General features: G+C 54.8%; 1 protein-coding gene across 3 annotated transcripts in view; it reads left to right on the forward strand.

The window, feature by feature from the left end:
* Positions 1-17,098, forward strand: part of GGA1 (golgi associated, gamma adaptin ear containing, ARF binding protein 1) — a 29,087-nt gene that overhangs the window by 6,287 nt on the left and 5,702 nt on the right. For all 3 annotated transcript variants that reach the window (XM_017848281.1, XM_017848285.1, XM_017848295.1), the window contains 10 exons: positions 1,421-1,505; positions 4,449-4,524; positions 5,966-6,064; positions 7,756-7,879; positions 8,338-8,438; positions 9,164-9,244; positions 11,096-11,236; positions 11,320-11,401; positions 12,730-12,837; positions 13,558-13,710. In XM_017848281.1, the coding sequence (XP_017703770.1) occupies positions 1,421-1,505; positions 4,449-4,524; positions 5,966-6,064; positions 7,756-7,879; positions 8,338-8,438; positions 9,164-9,244; positions 11,096-11,236; positions 11,320-11,401; positions 12,730-12,837; positions 13,558-13,710 (1,050 nt within the window). The remainder of the gene's footprint in view (positions 1-1,420; positions 1,506-4,448; positions 4,525-5,965; positions 6,065-7,755; positions 7,880-8,337; positions 8,439-9,163; positions 9,245-11,095; positions 11,237-11,319; positions 11,402-12,729; positions 12,838-13,557; positions 13,711-17,098) is intronic.

Raw genomic sequence — 17,098 nt, forward strand, 5'->3', positions numbered from 1 at the left:
AAAAAAAAAAAAAAAAAAAAAAAAAAAAATCCAGCAGGTGGCTCACACCAGTAATCCCAACACTTTTGGGAGGCCAGCGTGGGCTGATCACAAGGTTAGGAGATCGAGACCGTCCTGGCTAACATAGTGAAACCCCATCTCTGCTAAAAATACAAAAACATTAGCCGGGCATGGTGGCGGGCGCCTGTAGTCCCAGCTACTCGGGAGGCTGAGGCAGAAGAATGGCGTGAACCCGGGAGGTGAAGCTTGCAGTGAGCCGAGATCGCACTACTGCATTCCAGCCTGGGCAACAGCACGAGACTCTGTCTCAAAAAAAAAAAAAAAAAATCCATATTTCATTCCAACTTTACAAGATGGGGAAATCGAGGTTCAGGGAAACATGTAACCTAGATTGTTGTTTAACCAGTATTGGGGGTTAAAGGGGTGACCGTCTGGTTGTGTTCACACCCACTTCATGTAGACCTGTTGGCCCTCTTTCCTTGCCACTACCCATTTCTGGATTCAGACTTCCCCAGAACCTCACCCCTTGCCTGCCCTCAGCTGCCTGCTCATTCATTCATTCATTCATTCATTCATTTGCCAAGGGGAGACAGGTGTGGACATGAGTGGCTGGGATGCAGTGCTGTAGCAGGCTGGGGGACATGAGAGAACTGATCCAGCACTGCTACCCTGGGCAGGAGTAGAGGATTAGGGAAGGGGACACCGGAGCCACCCCCAAGGGAATGAAGGCTTTCTGAGCCTGGTGTGATGGTAAGACCCACAGTCCTTACTGAGGCCCCTCATCCTCTGCCTCGTGTGGCTACCCCCATCTTTCCTGCCCATGCAGCCATGTGCGGGTCAGAGGTGGACCAGCTCCAGCCTGGGTGACTCCTGGCCCCTGCTTGTGTGTTGCCTCTTCCAGGCAGTCTCCCCAACCCCAAACTGAACTGAGTCCCCTCCCCTGTGTTTCTGCAGCTCCTTGGCTCTGTCACACTTTATTGAGAACCTAGCTTCCCTTGGCACACTTCCTGGCTACACGGCTCCTTGAGGCCGGCACTCTGATTTTTTTCTCCCTTACTTCTGGATCTCCTCTGAGCATAAATTCCATGAGAATTATGGAGACACTGTTCTCAGCAGAATCAGAGGAGATGGGGCTGGCCTGATGGGTCCAGCTGCAGGGGTGGGAGGAGTGGGGAGGAGGGAAAGAGCCCTGACCATAGTCTCTAAAAGTGGGGCCCTTAGGAGAGCAGCTGTGCTCATCTGTCTGTTTACACCCGCGCTCAGGTCTTGAGGCTGTCTGGGCAGGAAGGCAAGGGGAGAGCTTTCCCACGTGCTCAGTCACACTCCCCTCCCACTCCTGACCACACCTTTGTCAGGGTCAGGAGCAGAAAAGCAAGAATCCCACTGCCAGGCCACAGTGACCCCAGCTCTCCTCTTCCAGATAGAGCCACGAACCCCCTGAACAAGGAGCTTGACTGGGCCAGCATCAACGGCTTCTGCGAGCAGCTCAACGAGGACTTTGAGGGGTAGGTAGCCGGCCCTGCTTGTTTGCACTGCCCTGCACTCTCCAGAACCCAGTCTCGGGTACAGTGGCCTGGGTGGGTGGACACCCGGTTTTCATTCTGAACATACTCACAAAGTGATGAGGACAGGGTCACTTGGTACTGAATGCTGTTTGGGTGTCACTCTCTGGGGTGGGCCTTGCTGGATACATGTAACAGGTAAAGAAATCAAGGCTCAGAGGACTCAGATCTGCCCCTACATCTCACAGGGAGAAAATGCTAGTCCTGAGCTTGGTAAGTCCTAGGCCTGCTGGACCCGCAGCCAGTGCTTTGTGGGGAAGGGCCCCCCAGAGGGAGAACTGCGTGTTCCCCAACTGGGAGGAGGCCAGTAGGCCCTTTCCTCAAGGAAGAACCAGAACTACCTGTGTTAGAATCACCTAGAATGTTGGCCAGGCACAGTGGCTCATGCCTATAGTTCCAGCACTTTGGGAGGCCGAGGTGGGCGGATTACTTGAGGTTAGAAGTTTGAGACCAGCCTGGTCAACATGGTGACACCCCGTCTCTACTACAAATGCAAAAATTAGCTGGACATAGTGGTGCATACCTGTAATCCCAGCTACTCGGGACGCTGAGGCAGGAGAATTGCTTGAACCCAAGAGACAGAGATTGCAATAAGCTGAGATTGCGCCACTGCCCTCCAGCCTGGGCAGCAGAATGAGATTCTGTCTCAAAAAACAAAACAGAATTACCTAGAATACTTGTGAGAAATGTACATTCTTAGCCAGGCATGGTGGCACACATCTGTAATCTCAGTTACTGGGAAGGCCAAGGCGGGAGGATCCCTTGAGGCTAGCCTGGGCAACATAGCAAGACCTCATCTCTTAAAAAATTTAAATAAAAAGGGCCGGGCACGGTGGCTTATGCCTGTAATCGCAGCACTTTGGGAGGCCTAGGCGGGCAGATCACGAGGTCAGGAGATCGAGACCATCCTGGCTAACACGGTGAAACCCTGTCTCTACTAAAAATACAAAAATTAGCCGGGCGCGGTGGTGGCGCCTGTCCCAGCTACACGGAAGGCTGAGGCAGGAGAATGGCGTGAACCCGGGAGGCGGAGCTTGCAGTGAGTGGAGATCGCGCCAGTGCACTCCAGCCTGGACGACAGAGAGAGACTCCGTCTCAAAATAAATAAATAAATAAATAAATACATAAATAAATAAATAAATAAATAAATAGGCCGGGTGCATTGACTCATGCCTATAATCCAGCACAAGGCAGGCGGATCACCTGAGGTTGGGAGTTCAAGACCAGCCTTACCAACATGGAGAAACCCTGTCTCTACTAAAAATACAAAAAAAAATTAGCTGGACATGGTGGTGCATGCCTGTAATCCCAGCTACTTGGTAGGCTGAAGCAGGAGAATCACTTGAATTCAGGAGGTGGAGGTTGCAGGGAGCCGAGATCGTGCCATTGTACTTTAGCCTGGGCGACGGAGTGAAACTCCATCTCAAATAAATAAATAAATAATAAAAAATAAGGTCAGGTGTGGTGGCTCACGCCTATAATCCCAGCACTCTTGAGAGGCTGAGGCATGCGGATCATGAGGCCAAGAGATCAAGACCATCCTGGCCAACACGGTGAAACCCTGTCTCTACTAAAAATACAAAAATTAGCAGAGTGTGGTGGTATGTGCCTGTAGTCTCAGCTACTTGGGAGGGTGAGGCAGGAGAATCACTTGAACCCGGGAAGCTGAGGTTGCAGTGAGTCGAGATTGCACCAGTGCACTCCAGCATGGTGACAGGGTGAGATTCCATCTCAAAAAAATAAATAAATGCCCATTCTTGGGCTGCCCCCAGACTCGACTCTCCAGTGGGGGGTTGGGAGTGGACATTCTTTTGTTTTTTTTTTTTTTTGAGACGGAGTCTCGCTCTGTTGCCCTGGCTGGAGTGCAGTGGCGCCATCTTGGCTCACTGCAAGCTCCGCCTCCCAGGTTCATGCCGTTCTCCCGCCTCAGCCTCCCGTGTAGCTGGGACTACAGGCACCCGCCACCATGCCTGGCTACTTTTTTTAGTAGAGACAAGGTTTCACCTTGTTAGCCAAGATGGTCTCAATCTCCTGACCTCATGATCTGCCCGCCTCGGCCTCCCAAAGTGCTGGGATTACAGGCGTGAGCCACCGCGCCCGGCCAGGAGTGGACATTCTTAGTGGGCTCCCCTGGTGATACTAAAGTTTCGGGACCACAGACAGTGGTGTGTGTGTGCTTTGGAGTCATGCTGCTTGGGTATGAGCCCCGTCCCCTCTCTTAGCTGAGCAACCCTGGGTGAGTGGTTGTCTCCGAGAGTCAGTTTCTTCACACTTGAAGGAACTTCCCATGGTGAGGCAGGAATGACAGTGCTGCCTGCCTTATGCAGCTGAGGCAGGAAAGTGTGAGCCTCCTCACGCATGACCAGTTCAGCACCTGTGAGCTCTTACCGTCGATGGCAATGGGTCTTTTACAGTCTGGTAGATGATGTCACCACCTCCACCATGAAGCTGCTCTGATTTGCCACAGCAGAACATCCTTTGCCATCTTGAGTTCGCGGGGAACTGTGTCAGCCCGTCTCTCATGGCATATTGTAGTTGTCTCTATGGCAAGCCAAGCCAAGGATGTGACACGTGACAGTTCTTAGGCCAGCCCAAGAGCTGAGCTCACACCTTTTGAAGTTCCCCGCCTGCACTTTCTGCCTGGCCCTGCCTTGCCACAATCCCAGGCCATATCTGATCTGGAGAGGGAGCTGGGCCTTTGCATATGCCTGCAGAAACCTTGGAGGGCTGAAGTCTCAGTGACAGGCTAGAGTGGTGACCCTCCTCTGGGGTGACCAGGGCTCCTTGGAGGAGGGCTGCAGTCCCGGCGGGCTGGGGTCATGGCCCTCCCCTAGGGTGACCGGGACTCCGTGGCGACTGTGGCTCTGTGTTGTTCCTCCCACCCAGGCCTCCACTCGCCACCCGACTGCTGGCCCACAAGATCCAGTCCCCGCAGGAGTGGGAGGCGATCCAGGCCTTGACGGTGAGAAGGGGAGAGACCACCATCCGTCCCCGGCCATGTGATGACACCAAGGGAGGCCAAGACTGAAGTTCTTGGGGTCTATAAGGCTCTTCAGAGCCCAAGAGAGTTGTGCTAAGATGGCCCAGGATAGAGGTCCGGGCCCACCCCAAGGGTCCCACCACAGCCAGCGGGCTGGCCTCCCACCCCAGCATCCATACACGTAGGCCTCTTGCTGAGCAAGGGCCCTCTAGGGTCATCTGGTCCAGGGGTTCCTTTCTTCAGCTGCACATCGGCTGCCTCTCAAGGAATCGTATTCAACACATGGAATCAGGGCTCCACCCAGACCTGCCGAGGCCTCACTCCTGGAGTATCTGCATGCAGAGATCTGCACGTTTGTAAAGCTAAGGGGTGGCGCTTGGGCTCAGGCCTGAGGTTCTGCATCTGTTCAATAGCAGAGGAGAGAGGGGTGTACGTCTGTGGCCTCCAGCATGGGCCACATACCAACCCACCATAGAGCAAAGCTGATTTTAAGTGGTGGTAGAGAAACAGTTTCTCTTTTAATGCTTATGTGTTTAACTGGGTGCAGTGGCTTATACCTGTAATTTCAGCACTTTGGGAGGCCAAGGCAGGAGGCTTGCCTGAGGCAAGGAGTTCAAGGCTACAGTGAGCTATGATTGTGCCACTGTACTCCAGCCTGGACAACAGAGTGAGACCCTGTCTCTAAATAATAATCATTATTGTTATATATTTGTTTTAACATTTTTTCTTGAGTATAATTAGTCCTATGATTTCATAGATATACCTTAGGATGAGGCCAAGGTACATGTTGCTCATATAAGGTTTTTTTAAAAAAGGACAAATAGGCCGGGCACAGTGGCTCATGCCTGTAATCCTAGCACTTTGGGAGGCCGAGGCGGGCGGATCACCTGAGGTCGGGAGTTTGAGATCAGCCTGACCAACATGGAGAAACCCCGTGTCTACTAAAAATACAAAATTAGCCAGGTGTGGTGGCGGGTGCCTATAATCTCAGCCACTCGGGAGGCTGAGGCAGGAGAATCACTTGAACTCAGGAGGCAGAGGTTACAGTGAGCCGAGATCATGCCATTGCATTCCAGCCTGGACAACAAGAGTAAAACTCTGTCTCAAAAAAAAAAAAAAGGAAAAATAGTAAGAAAATAATGTACAGTTGGTACTCAGATGTGGGGCCTAAGCTGTGAACGGGACTAGAGCATTGCTACAGATTGGGCATTGCTGGGCACTGTAGGTCGCCTGACCCTATCTCCCAAGGGGGTGATGATCAGTCCCAGAGGGCGCTGTGACTCGGAATCTTCCATCCTCACAAGCCGTTCCCTCCCTTCTGAATGCCCACCCATGGGCTTCTGGTCCCTGGCCAAGGCGTGGGAGGGAGGCCGCGGCCTCTGATGCTCCTGGGCGTCCCCTCCCATCCCCCTTCCCTACACAGGTGCTGGAAACATGCATGAAGAGCTGCGGCAAGCGGTTCCACGACGAAGTGGGCAAGTTCCGCTTTCTCAACGAGCTCATCAAGGTCGTGTCTCCCAAGGTTGGTGCCCCCAGCCCAAGCTCACACCTGCCCTATCAGATGTGGGGAGAGGAAAGAGGACCTTCAGACTGTGGAGCAACTTTTCCAGGGAGCCTCCCGCTGGGGTGTTACCTCAGCCCCCCCATTAGAACTCAGACCTAGGACAAACACAGATCCCTTCTCACAGTCCCCTCATACCTGATTCTGGGACAGCCTGGGGTCTCAGAGGAGTGTTTCCAGGCTGGCCAGGGGCGGGGCAGCTGTGGAACTGCCCGGTGCTTAGGGAGAAATGATCCCAGGGAATACGTACAGCTGACAGATGGCTGTTACGTGTCAGCGATTTCTGGCCTGAAATCACTCCCTGTGGACTTGGCCATAGCACCCTACCTGGTCTCTGGCAGGTTTCCCTGTCCCCACCACACAAGAGCACCCTCCCTGGACCTCAGCATCCAAGGCCACAGACTTGAGTGATGGAGCCTGCTGGCTCCAGACGGGCCATCCCCAGCTCAGCCCAAGGAATCTTCCCACAGACCGTGAACATTTCTTTTTTTAAAAGTTTTTTGGAGACAGAGTCTTGCTCTGTCACCCAGGCTGGAGTGCAGTGGCACGATCTCTGCTCACTACAACCTCCACCTCCTGGGTTCAAGCAATTCTCCTGCCTCAGCCTCCCAAGTAGCTGGGATTACAGGCGCACGCCACCATGCCCGGCTAATTTTTTATATTTTTAGTAGAGATGGGGTTTCACCATGTTGGCCAGGCTGGTCTGGAACTCCTGACCTCGTGATCCGCCTGCCGTGGCCTCCAAAGTGCTGGAATTACAGGCATGAGCCACCATGCCCGGCCTACCTACCAGAAACTTTTTTTTATTTTGGACAAGGAGTTTCACTCTTGTCACCCAGGCTGGAGTGCAATGGCGTGATCTCAGCTCACTGCACCCTCCACCTCCTGGGTTAGAGCAGTTCTCCTGCCTCATCCTCCCGAGTAGCTGCAATTATAGGCGCCCACCACCACACCCAGCTAATTTTGTATTTTCAGTAGAGGCAGGGTTTCACCATATTGGTCAGCTGGTCTTGAACTCCTGACCTCATAATCCACCCGCATTGGCCTCCCAAAGTGCTGGGATTACAGACGTGAGCCACCGCCTCCGGCCTACTGTGAACATTTCTTAGGCTGTTTGAGTGACAGCCCACACCCTTGGCCCTTCTTTGCTCAGACCCATCCTTTGACCAGAGCTACTGAATGACCCATATGGCCTCCCATTCTCCTCCCAAGAGGGGACTTTGGTGTGAGAGCCACTTTCCCCAGCCCAGTTTTCTGGTAGGAAATGGGGAGTAGGCCCAGGGCCTCCCAGTTCCACCCTCACCCCTCCCTGGGCAGCCTGGAGGCCTCTGGCTCCTCCTTCCTGGGATGTCAAGGCTAAGTCCCCAGAGCCAACGGTGAGCAGGCCTGTCCCTCATGTCAGTTCTGCATCCTCACCATGGTGCCACCCAGCAGGTGGGGAACCAGACACTGAGGGCTGACCCAGCTAATAAGTGGCAGGGGTAGTAGGTGAACTCAGTCTACCCCAGGCTGGTTGGGTGGGGCTGTGAGGACCCTGTAGGCCAGAGGGCTTCCCGGGGAGTCCTGGGGAGGCAGTAGGGTGCGGACAGTGCTTGAGGCTGAAGTGAGTGGGGCCAGGCAGTATCAGAGGCCTCCCTACTGTATCCCTGAAGTATCTGGGCTCTCGGACATCGGAGAAGGTGAAAAACAAGATCTTGGAGCTCCTCTACAGCTGGACAGTGGGCCTGCCCGAGGAGGTGAAAATCGCAGAGGCCTACCAGATGCTAAAGAAGCAGGGTGAGGCGCACAGAGGGTGGGGGGGTGACTGGGGCCTGCCCTCCCCTCCCCCACCATTAGCTGGGGCTCCAGCAGCTTCAGGGGCTTCTGAGCCAGCAAGGTCATGGGTCTGTCCTTTAACTCCTGGAGAACATACAGCTAGTGTGGCCTTCTGTGCTCTGCCTGAGGCTAGCTTGGGTGGAAAGAAGGTGAGTTCGAATCAAGCTTCCCCTCAAAGAGTGGTCTCTGGGGAGTAGCCTCAAAATATGGGTCCCCAAACCATCTCCCCCAGGCAATTTTGATGGGGTAGGTAGGAGCAGACCCAGGCCACCAAGAGTCCAGAGCCAGCATGCTGGCAACAGACTGACCTCCCTCTTCTGTCCTGCCCTTGCCTGCCCCCATCCCCATGTTACCCCTACCTGGGTGGGACATATGGCCTGGGACATATTGACAGCCTTTCTGACACTCATCTAATCCAGGGATTGTGAAGTCCGACCCCAAGCTTCCAGATGACACTACCTTTCCCCTTCCTCCTCCACGGCCCAAGAATGTGATCTTTGAAGATGAGGAGAAATCCAAGGTGAGACTCCAAGGACGCGCACTGGGGACTCCAAGCCCAGGTGGGGGTCTGTGGGTTCTGGCCCCTAGCTGCTCTGGCATCAGCCGTTGGAACAGAGGCACACACTGAGCCCAGGCGTCGTTGTGGATGATGGGCGCTATTTACTGGGCACTTGATGTGTGCTGAGTGTGTCCCATACAGCATCCCCACGTTTAATAAATAGTGTGTCTGGTGTCCTTGGAGTTTGTTTGAGGGCATTTCATAGGTTGATCAGGAGTTTACATATCTCTACGTATTTTGACCTTTTCAATAAGAATTTTACTAATTTTTTGTTAATGTTAATAAAATTAAAACTTGTGGGTGAAAAATTAAATAGCCCAGGAGGAGGTAAGATTAAAATAAAGAGGTTAAAGTTAAAGCTCCCCTCTCCCCAGTCCCAGCCCTAGCGCTGGAGGGTATCTACTGCTAAGGCTCTCATACATTGTCCCAGAAAGGTTTTCAGCCACGGAGCAGCATTTGTTGATTACTTATTTCTGCCAGGCGCTGTGATGTGCACCTTACACGCAGTGTCTCCACTGGCCTGTGACAACCCTATCAGATGTCAATAAATTCTCACCGTTTCACAGAGAGCTTAAGTAACTTACTCATGTCCCACAGGCAGGAAGCGGGGAGCCATCATGTGACTCCAGTCTTCTGACCCCTGGCCCAGGTGCTGCCCTCACGGTCACATCCCTCTGTCTCTGCAGATGCTGGCCCGCCTGCTGAAGAGCTCCCATCCCGAAGACCTCCGCGCAGCCAATAAGCTCATCAAAGAGATGGTGCAGGAGGTAGCAGCTGAGCCTAGAGCACAGGGAGGAGGCGGGATGGGGGTATTGAGCTGGGCCACCGAGATGGGACTGTATGTGTCTTCACGTGGAAGGAGCCCTGCAGTGACCCAGGGTTGGCACAGCAGAGAAGCTGATGGCTGGGCGACCAGGGTGTGCAGGGAAGAATTCCTGGCAGCCTGGGTGACTTGCTCTGGATGGGCCTTTGGGAGGCTGGCTACCTCTTCGTCAAAAGTTAGAAATGAATTAAGCCTTAGTATATTTTTAAAAACACGTAAATATATGTAAGTATGTATATGTGTATGTATATGAGATTTTTTTTGAGACACGGACTCACTCTCTTGCCCAGGCGGGAGCACAGTGGCATGATCATGGCTCACTGTAGCCTCGACCTCCTGGGCTCAAGCAGTCCTCCTACCTCAGCCTCCCAGGCCTCTGGCACTAAATACATGTGCCACCACACCTGTATAATTTTTGTATTTTCTTTTTTGTGGAGAAGGGGTTTTGCCATGTTGCCCAGGCTGGTCTGGAACTCCTGGGCTCAAGCAATCTGCCTGCCTTGGCCTCCCAAAGTGCTGGGATTACAGGCATGGCCAAATGTTTAATTTTTAAGTAAATATACATATGTTGCTTGGGTGCCTGCTGAAACTTTTTTTTTTTAATTGAGACAGGATCTCATTCTGGAGTGCAGTGGCACGATCATGGCTCACTGCAGCCTTGACCTCCTGGGCTCAAGCCATCCTCCCACCTCAACCTCCCGAGTAGCTGGGACCAAAGGCACACACTACAACACCCAGCTAATTTTATTTTTTGTAGAGACAGAGTCTCCCTTTGTTGCCCAAGCTAGTCTCGAACTCCTGGACTCAATGTCCCTCCCATCTCAGACTCCCAAAGTGCTGAACAAAAAGTTTCAAAACTGAGGCCGGGCGCGGTGGCTCAAGCCTGTAATCCCAGCACTTTGGGAGGCCGAGACGGGCGGATCACGAGGTCAGGAGATCGAGACCATCCTGGCTAACCCGGGGAAACCCCCTCTCTCTAAAAATAAAAAAAAAAAAAAAACTAGCCGGGCGAGGTGGCGGGCGCCTGTAGTCCCAGCTACTTGGGAGGCTGAGGCAGGAGAATGGCGTAAACCCGGGAGGCGGAGCTTGCAGTGAGCTGAGATCTGGCCACTGCACTCCAGCCTGGGCGACAGAGCGAGACTCCGCCTCAAAAAAAAAAAAAAGTTTCAAAACTGGATGTCGTGGCTCATGTGTATAATCCCAGCACTTTGGAGGCCAAGGTGGGAAGACGGCATGAGGCCACCTTTCACTCTGCAAAGGGGGGGCACAACTTTCACTCTGCAAAGGGGCAGGGGAAAGCCAGGCCACTCCCGACAGCAGCCTTTAAAGGCACGGGCTCCCCCATCTGCCAGGCACCGACACTGGAAGGGTCTTCGTGCTCATTTCTAGGCTGTACCTGATGACCACAGAGGTCCCCTTCCACTGTAAAGTACAGGAACCTCCTTTGAAAGGGCAAACACAAGGAGGGCAAGAGTCACTGAGAACCACAGTGGAGGTGTAGGGCCCTGGGCCTTCAGAAGCACCTGGTGAGGGGATTGGAAACCCAGGTTCCTGGGCCATCTTGGGAGATCCTGATGAGCTTGTGCAGAGGCCTGGGCACTGGGGGCTTGGACCAGAGCGCCCTTCCTGGGCATGAGGGGCTTCTGGCAGGGCCTGCTGGAGCCCCACCCGGAGTCTGATCCCACAGTCACCCAGCTGTCAACCCGGATCCCAGCACGCACTCTCTCAAGTGGCAGGAGGCAGTGCCTCGTCCAGGCCAAAGGTTCTCAGGGGCCCTTGGCCAATGTGTCCCCAGGACCAGAAGCGGATGGAGAAGATCTCGAAGCGGGTGAATGCCATCGAGGAGGTGAACAACAATGTGAAACTGCTCACGGAGATGGTGATGAGCCACAGCCAGGGTGGCGCGGCAGCCGGCAGCAGCGAGGACCTCATGAAGGTGCACCTGCCTCCCCGACTCCCCACTCCCCACCCATTCCACAGCCCACGCAGACCCTGACCCGCCCACCCTGCTGCCCTCAGGAACTGTACCAGCGCTGTGAGCGGATGCGGCCCACGCTCTTCCGACTAGCCAGCGACACAGAGGACAATGATGAGGCCTTAGGTGAGCCCGGGGCAGGTGCTGAGGTCAGGTCCCCCACTCTCCATCTCCTGCCCCGACCTCCCCCAGGCCTGCTAAGTATCTGCGGTTGGAAGGAGCCACCACCAGGGGGCCCCCCTTCTCCAGCACCAACCCTGGGTTTTTCCACTCTGAGGACACAGAGGAGGGGCCGCCCCGCTATTGAGAGGCCCTGTGGGCCAGCCCCCTTAACAGGCACCTCATTTACTGCCCGCAGCTGCACAGGAGGCAGAACCATCCCCTTTTCACAACTGGGGCTAAGGGAGGAAAATGACTTGCCCAGATCACAGAGCAGAACCGTGGCAGAGCCGGGGCAGACGGAGGGCCATCTGCCCCTAGACCTTCCTCCCTGGTGAGGGCGAATGGAAGCTAAGCGTGCATCCCACGGCCTGGGCAATTCCAGACCTGAGCCTGAAGGCTTCTGCCAGGGCCACATACCAGGTTCTTTTCCTTGATCTCTGCCCACATGTCAACCTAGGCCACTTGGGCTGCGGTCTGGGTACCATCCCCTCCCTCGTTAAGCAGGAGCCCCACCCAAAAGCCTCACTGCCCAGATTGCCTCACACCCTGGCACCCGGGCAGGCAGTGTTGCTGAGGGCCTCATTGGTGCCAGGCACTGTTCTAGGCCCTCAGGGATCTGGCACTGACCAAAGTTTGCAAAAGGCTGGGTGCGGTGGTTCACACCTGTAATCCCAGCACTTTGGGAGGCCAAGGTGGGAGGATTGCTTTAGGCCAGGAGTTCAAGACCAGCCTGGGCAACATAGACCCAGTCTCTATTTCAAATATATTTGTATTAAAAAAAAAAAAAAAGGTTGACAAAAGCTTTCTTGTGGTAGTTTAGTGAGAGGAGACAGACAATAACCAAGTCCATGAGCACCGACAGTTTGTCACGGTGGTAAATGACATGAAGAGAAGCAGGGAAGGGATGAGGTAGTGCAGGAGGGGTTTAGGACAGGCCTCCCTGAGGTGAGCCTTGGGTGAAGACCTGAAGGCAGTAAGGGATGAAGCTGTGCAGAGATCCGGGGCAGCCAGAGAGCACAGCTGGAGTGGAAGCCTGGAGGCGGGAGCGGGCCCAGTATGTTAAGAGACAGCCCAGGCAGTATGGCAGGGAGCGAATGAGGGGAGGGTGGGAGATGAGACCAGAGAGGTAGCGGAGGGCCAGAGCCTCAGCAGACAAGATGGGCTGTTCCCCTGCCCCTGCCCCACCCCTTCCCCTCACATACAGGCTGTGATGGATGTGGGGTCCTCGTCCCCTGCCACCCAGAGGCCCCCACAGTCCTTCAGCCTGGCCTCTCCCTTCCTGCCTGTTCCAGCGGAGATCCTGCAGGCCAATGACAACCTCACCCAGGTGATCAACCTGTATAAGCAGCTGGTGCGGGGTGAGGAGGTCAACGGTGATGCCACAGCCGGCTCCATCCCTGGTGAGAAGGTGGCAGGAGAGCTGGGAGGGCATCCATCAGGCTGGAGGGGCACAGAGAGTGCAGGATGGTGTGCTGTTCTCAAAGCTGCTGGAATGACTGCCAGGGTGACCCTGGCCCCTTAAGATGGGAAGGCCCTAGTGAGGGAGCTGGGGGTGAAGTCTTTGCCAAGCCTGCAGCTGTGGGGGAAGAAGTCTGGATGTTGCGGGGGGAGCTGAGGGTTTGGTGAGGACAGTCAGAAGAAGGAAGGCTTTCTTTGACAAATCTGGCACCTGTTGTGTAGGGCTAAATGACACCCCCCGAGGCTTTATTTATCAGAAAGTGGGAGGGGGTTTAGGAAAGTAAACATTACAGACTCAGTTCTAATAAGAGTAAGATAGGAGCCTTGGGAGGGTCACAAAAGGGGTTAGAATTGGTTCTGTTAGGGAGAAGTGGGGATGGAGGCGCCACACGGAAGCAGCCAAGTTTCAGCAGGGCCTTAAGGATGGGTAGCAGTTTGCCCAGTAGAGCTAAGAAGGAAATACATTCCGGACAGAAGTACCAACATATGCCAAAGAGAGGTCCTGTTGAGCAGCTTCCAGGCAGGAGCTGGTGTGGCCAAGGAAGGGGAGGCAGGAGGCCAGTGATAAAGCGTCAGGGTTAGGTGCTGCTCCCCCGCAACCCCTGGGCTCCAATAGACACGTGTACACCCAGGACTTGCCAGCCTCTTCTTTCCCACCCCAGGGAGCACCTCGGCCCTGCTGGATCTCTCAGGCCTGGATCTCCCACCTGCGGGCACCACCTACCCAGCCATGCCCACCCGCCCTGGCGAGCAGGCCAGCCCCGAGCAGCCCAGTGCCTCAGTTTCCCTGCTTGACGACGAGCTCATGTCTCTGGGTGAGGAAGGGGCCAGGCCTGGAGGAGGGCGGGCTCAGCAGCAGATGGGGCATGATCCCAGGGCGCACTCACAGCTAGCAGAACACCAGCACCATGTACCCCAGGTGTCAATCCTGCGGGGCACGTGGATGAGCATTAGGCCCACTCCACAACGGAGGAAACTGAGGCTCGGGGAAGTTAGGAGCTTGTGCGAGGCCACACAGCCAGAGGGTGAGGCTGGCAGCCTCTAAGCCGGCCTCAGATAAGCTAACCAGCATTCAGGCTCTGGCAGCCTGGGGGAAAACCAGGGGATTTCCCTGCAACAGGTTAGAGCCTGGAATTGGGAACTGTCTGGGCAAAAGTTGAGCAGTTTCTTCATCCACCAAGAGGAGAGGGAGAGCTCTGGGTTCCACAGCACCCAGAGGCTCCAGCGAACTAGCCAGAGCACGAGGGACTCGGTGATCCAAGCTGGTCCAGGGCCAGGCCTGCTGTTACTCCCGGGCAGGCTCAGGCTCACCCCGGGGAAGCAGCAAAGCAGTCCCAGCTGCCCAAACCATGTTTGGGTTTCAAGCTGCTCTCAGGGCAGCAGCCCCATCAGAGAGCTGAGATCAGAAGAGCCTCCTGCTGAGAGCCACTGAAGGGATGAAGAGCAGAGGTGTTAGGGCCCATCAGAGGAATCCTCAGGGATGAGTTGGAAGCCAAGAGTCAGACTGTGGTCTTCTGAGCCAGTTCTGAAGCAAAAACCAGACCCGAAGGCCTTGAAGAAGTTATGGGGGCCCGGGGTGTCCTAGGCGGGGTCTGCCTGGGTTCCAGGAGTGCTCCCTTAGGTGGTGCCCACTACTGCATTCTGTCCTGTGTTAGGTGGTCCTGTCTTAGGTGACCCCGTCTTAGGTGGCCCTGTCTTAGGTGGTCCTGTTTTAGGTGACCCTGTCTTAGGTGACCCTCGCAGTCTCCACAGGCAGGCACCATTGATAGCTCCACTGCACGGCGATGAGGAAATGGCAGCATAGAAAGACATGGTGGAGGCTAGGTGCGGGGGCTCACACCTGTCATCCCAGCACTTTGGGAGGCCGAAGCCGGCGGATCACGAGGTCAAGAGATCGAGACCATCCTGGCTAACACGGTGAAACCCCATCTCTACTAAAAATACAAAAAAATTAGCCGGGCGTGGTGGCGGGCACCTGTAGTCCCAGTTACTCAGGAGGCTGAGGCAGGAGAATGGCGTGAACCCAGGTGGCGGAGCTTGCAGTGAGCCGAGATCATGCCACTGCACTCCAGCCTGGGCGACAGAGCGAGACTCCATCTCAAAAAGAAAAAAAAAAAGAAGAAAGGCGTGGTGGCTCACGCTTGTAATCCCAGCACTTTGGGAGGCCAAGGCGGAGGGATCACTCGAGGTCAGGAGTTTGAAACTAGCCTGGCCAACATGGTGAAACCCCATCTCTATTAAAAATACAAAATTAGGCCAGGCACGGTGGCTCAAGCGTGTAGTCCCAGCACTTTGAGAGGGCAAGATGGGCGGATCATGAGGTCAGGAGATCGAGACCATCCTGGCTAACACAGTGAAACCCCGTCTCTACTAAAAAATACAAAAAAATTAGCCGGGCAAGGTGGCAGGCGCCTGTAGTCCCAGCTGCTCGGGAGGCTGAGGCAGGAGAATGGCGTGAACCTGGGAGGCAGAGCTTACAGTGAGCCCAGATCGCACCACTGCACTCCAGCCTGGGTGACAGACCGAGACTCCATCTCAAAAAAAAAAAAAAAAAAAATTAGCTGGGCGTGGTAGCACATGCCTGTAATCCCAGCTACTGGAGCGGCTGAGGCAGGAAAATTGCTTGAACTGGGGAGGCGGAGGTTGCAGTGAGCTGAGATGGCGCCACTGCACTCCAGCCTGGGTGACAGAGCAAGGCTGCATCTCACAAAAAAAACAGAAAAAGAAAGGCTGGGTGACTTGTGCAGAAAGGGCTCCAGGACTTAAGCTGGGCCCTGATCCTGAAGCCACACTCTGAGCTGCTGGGCTGCTCTAACTCATTGTTCATAAGCAAGGAAAGGGAAGTGAGGACCCGGAGTGTGGAGGGAGAGCTGAAGGAGGAGGAGAGCTGAGGGGAAAGGAGGCCCAGTTGTGAGCTCCCTTTGTGAACCCAGCAGCCAGCATCCTCCCTGAAGCCGCTTACAAGCCCCATGCAGCTGCCCCCTCTTCATTCAGAGCCAAGGGTGACGCAGGGAGAGGACCTTTACCCCGTTCTACAGAGAACGGGGTAAAGGTCAAGGGACAGGAACGCTCATGCAAGATTTATTTTCTCCTGTGGAGCCAGCCCTGGGCAGCAGCTACCTGAGGGGCAGTGGGTAGGGAAGTACTGCAGGGCCACCAGCCCCCAGCCAGCAGCTGCAGCAACACCTCCACGGGAGAAGCGAGGTGCGGCTGCACTTCCTGTCCCCGCACTGTACTGGCACAGTCCTGAGCCACCAGCTTCCTTCTTGTTTCCTCTCAGAGGCAAAGCACGGGGGCACAGGAGCCAGAAGTACCAGGGCACCCTGCAGCCTGGGCCTGGGGAATGGAGGAGGCCCTGGGGCCACAGAGGGGGCTGGTCCTCACTCTTCTTCACGGCAGGGGTGGGAGACAGGTTCCTGTCCGTCAAGGAGGGTGTTCAGGCAGCCTTAACCTCCCCCGTCTCAAGCGTGCCTCCCATTTCAGGCTCCTGAGTAGTTGGGACTACAGGTATGTGCCGCCATGCCCAGTTAATTTATTTTTTGTAGACACAGGGTTTCACCTGTGTTGACCAGGCTGGTATTGCACTCCTGGCCTCAAGTGATCCACCCACCTCGGCTTCCAAAAATGCTGGGATGACAGGCATGAGCCGCTGCACCCACCTCTTTTTGGTTTTGAGATGGGGGTCTCACTGTATTGCTCAGGCTGGTCTTAAACTTCTGGCCTCGACTAATCCTCCCATCTCAGCCTCTCAAGTAGATGGGACCAGAGGCACTGGCTAATTTTTTTTCCTTTTATTCTTTTTTTTTTTTTTTTTTTTTTTTTTTTTTTGAGACAGAGTCTCGCTCTATCACTCAGGCTGGAGTGTAGTGGCGTGATCTCAGCTCACTGCAACCTCTGCTTCCCAGGTTTGTGCCATTCTCCTGCCTCAGCCTCCCTAGTAGAGGGGACTACAGACACCCACCACCACACCCGGCTAAATTTTTTTTTTTTTTTTTTGAGACGGAGTCTTGCTCTGTTGCCCGGGCTGGAGTGGAGTGGCTGGATCTCAGCTCACTGCAAGCTCCGCCTCCCGGGCTTACGCCATTCTCCTGCCTCAGCCTCCTGAGTAGCTGGGACTACAGGCGCCCGCCACCTCGCCTGGCTAGTTTTTTTGTATTTTTTAGCAGAGACGGGGTTTCACCATGTTAGCCAGGATGGTCTCGA

Source organism: Rhinopithecus bieti, unplaced genomic scaffold, assembly GCF_001698545.2.
Source record: "Rhinopithecus bieti isolate Rb0 unplaced genomic scaffold, ASM169854v2 scaffold_2408, whole genome shotgun sequence".
Classification (NCBI taxonomy): domain Eukaryota; kingdom Metazoa; phylum Chordata; class Mammalia; order Primates; family Cercopithecidae; genus Rhinopithecus; species Rhinopithecus bieti.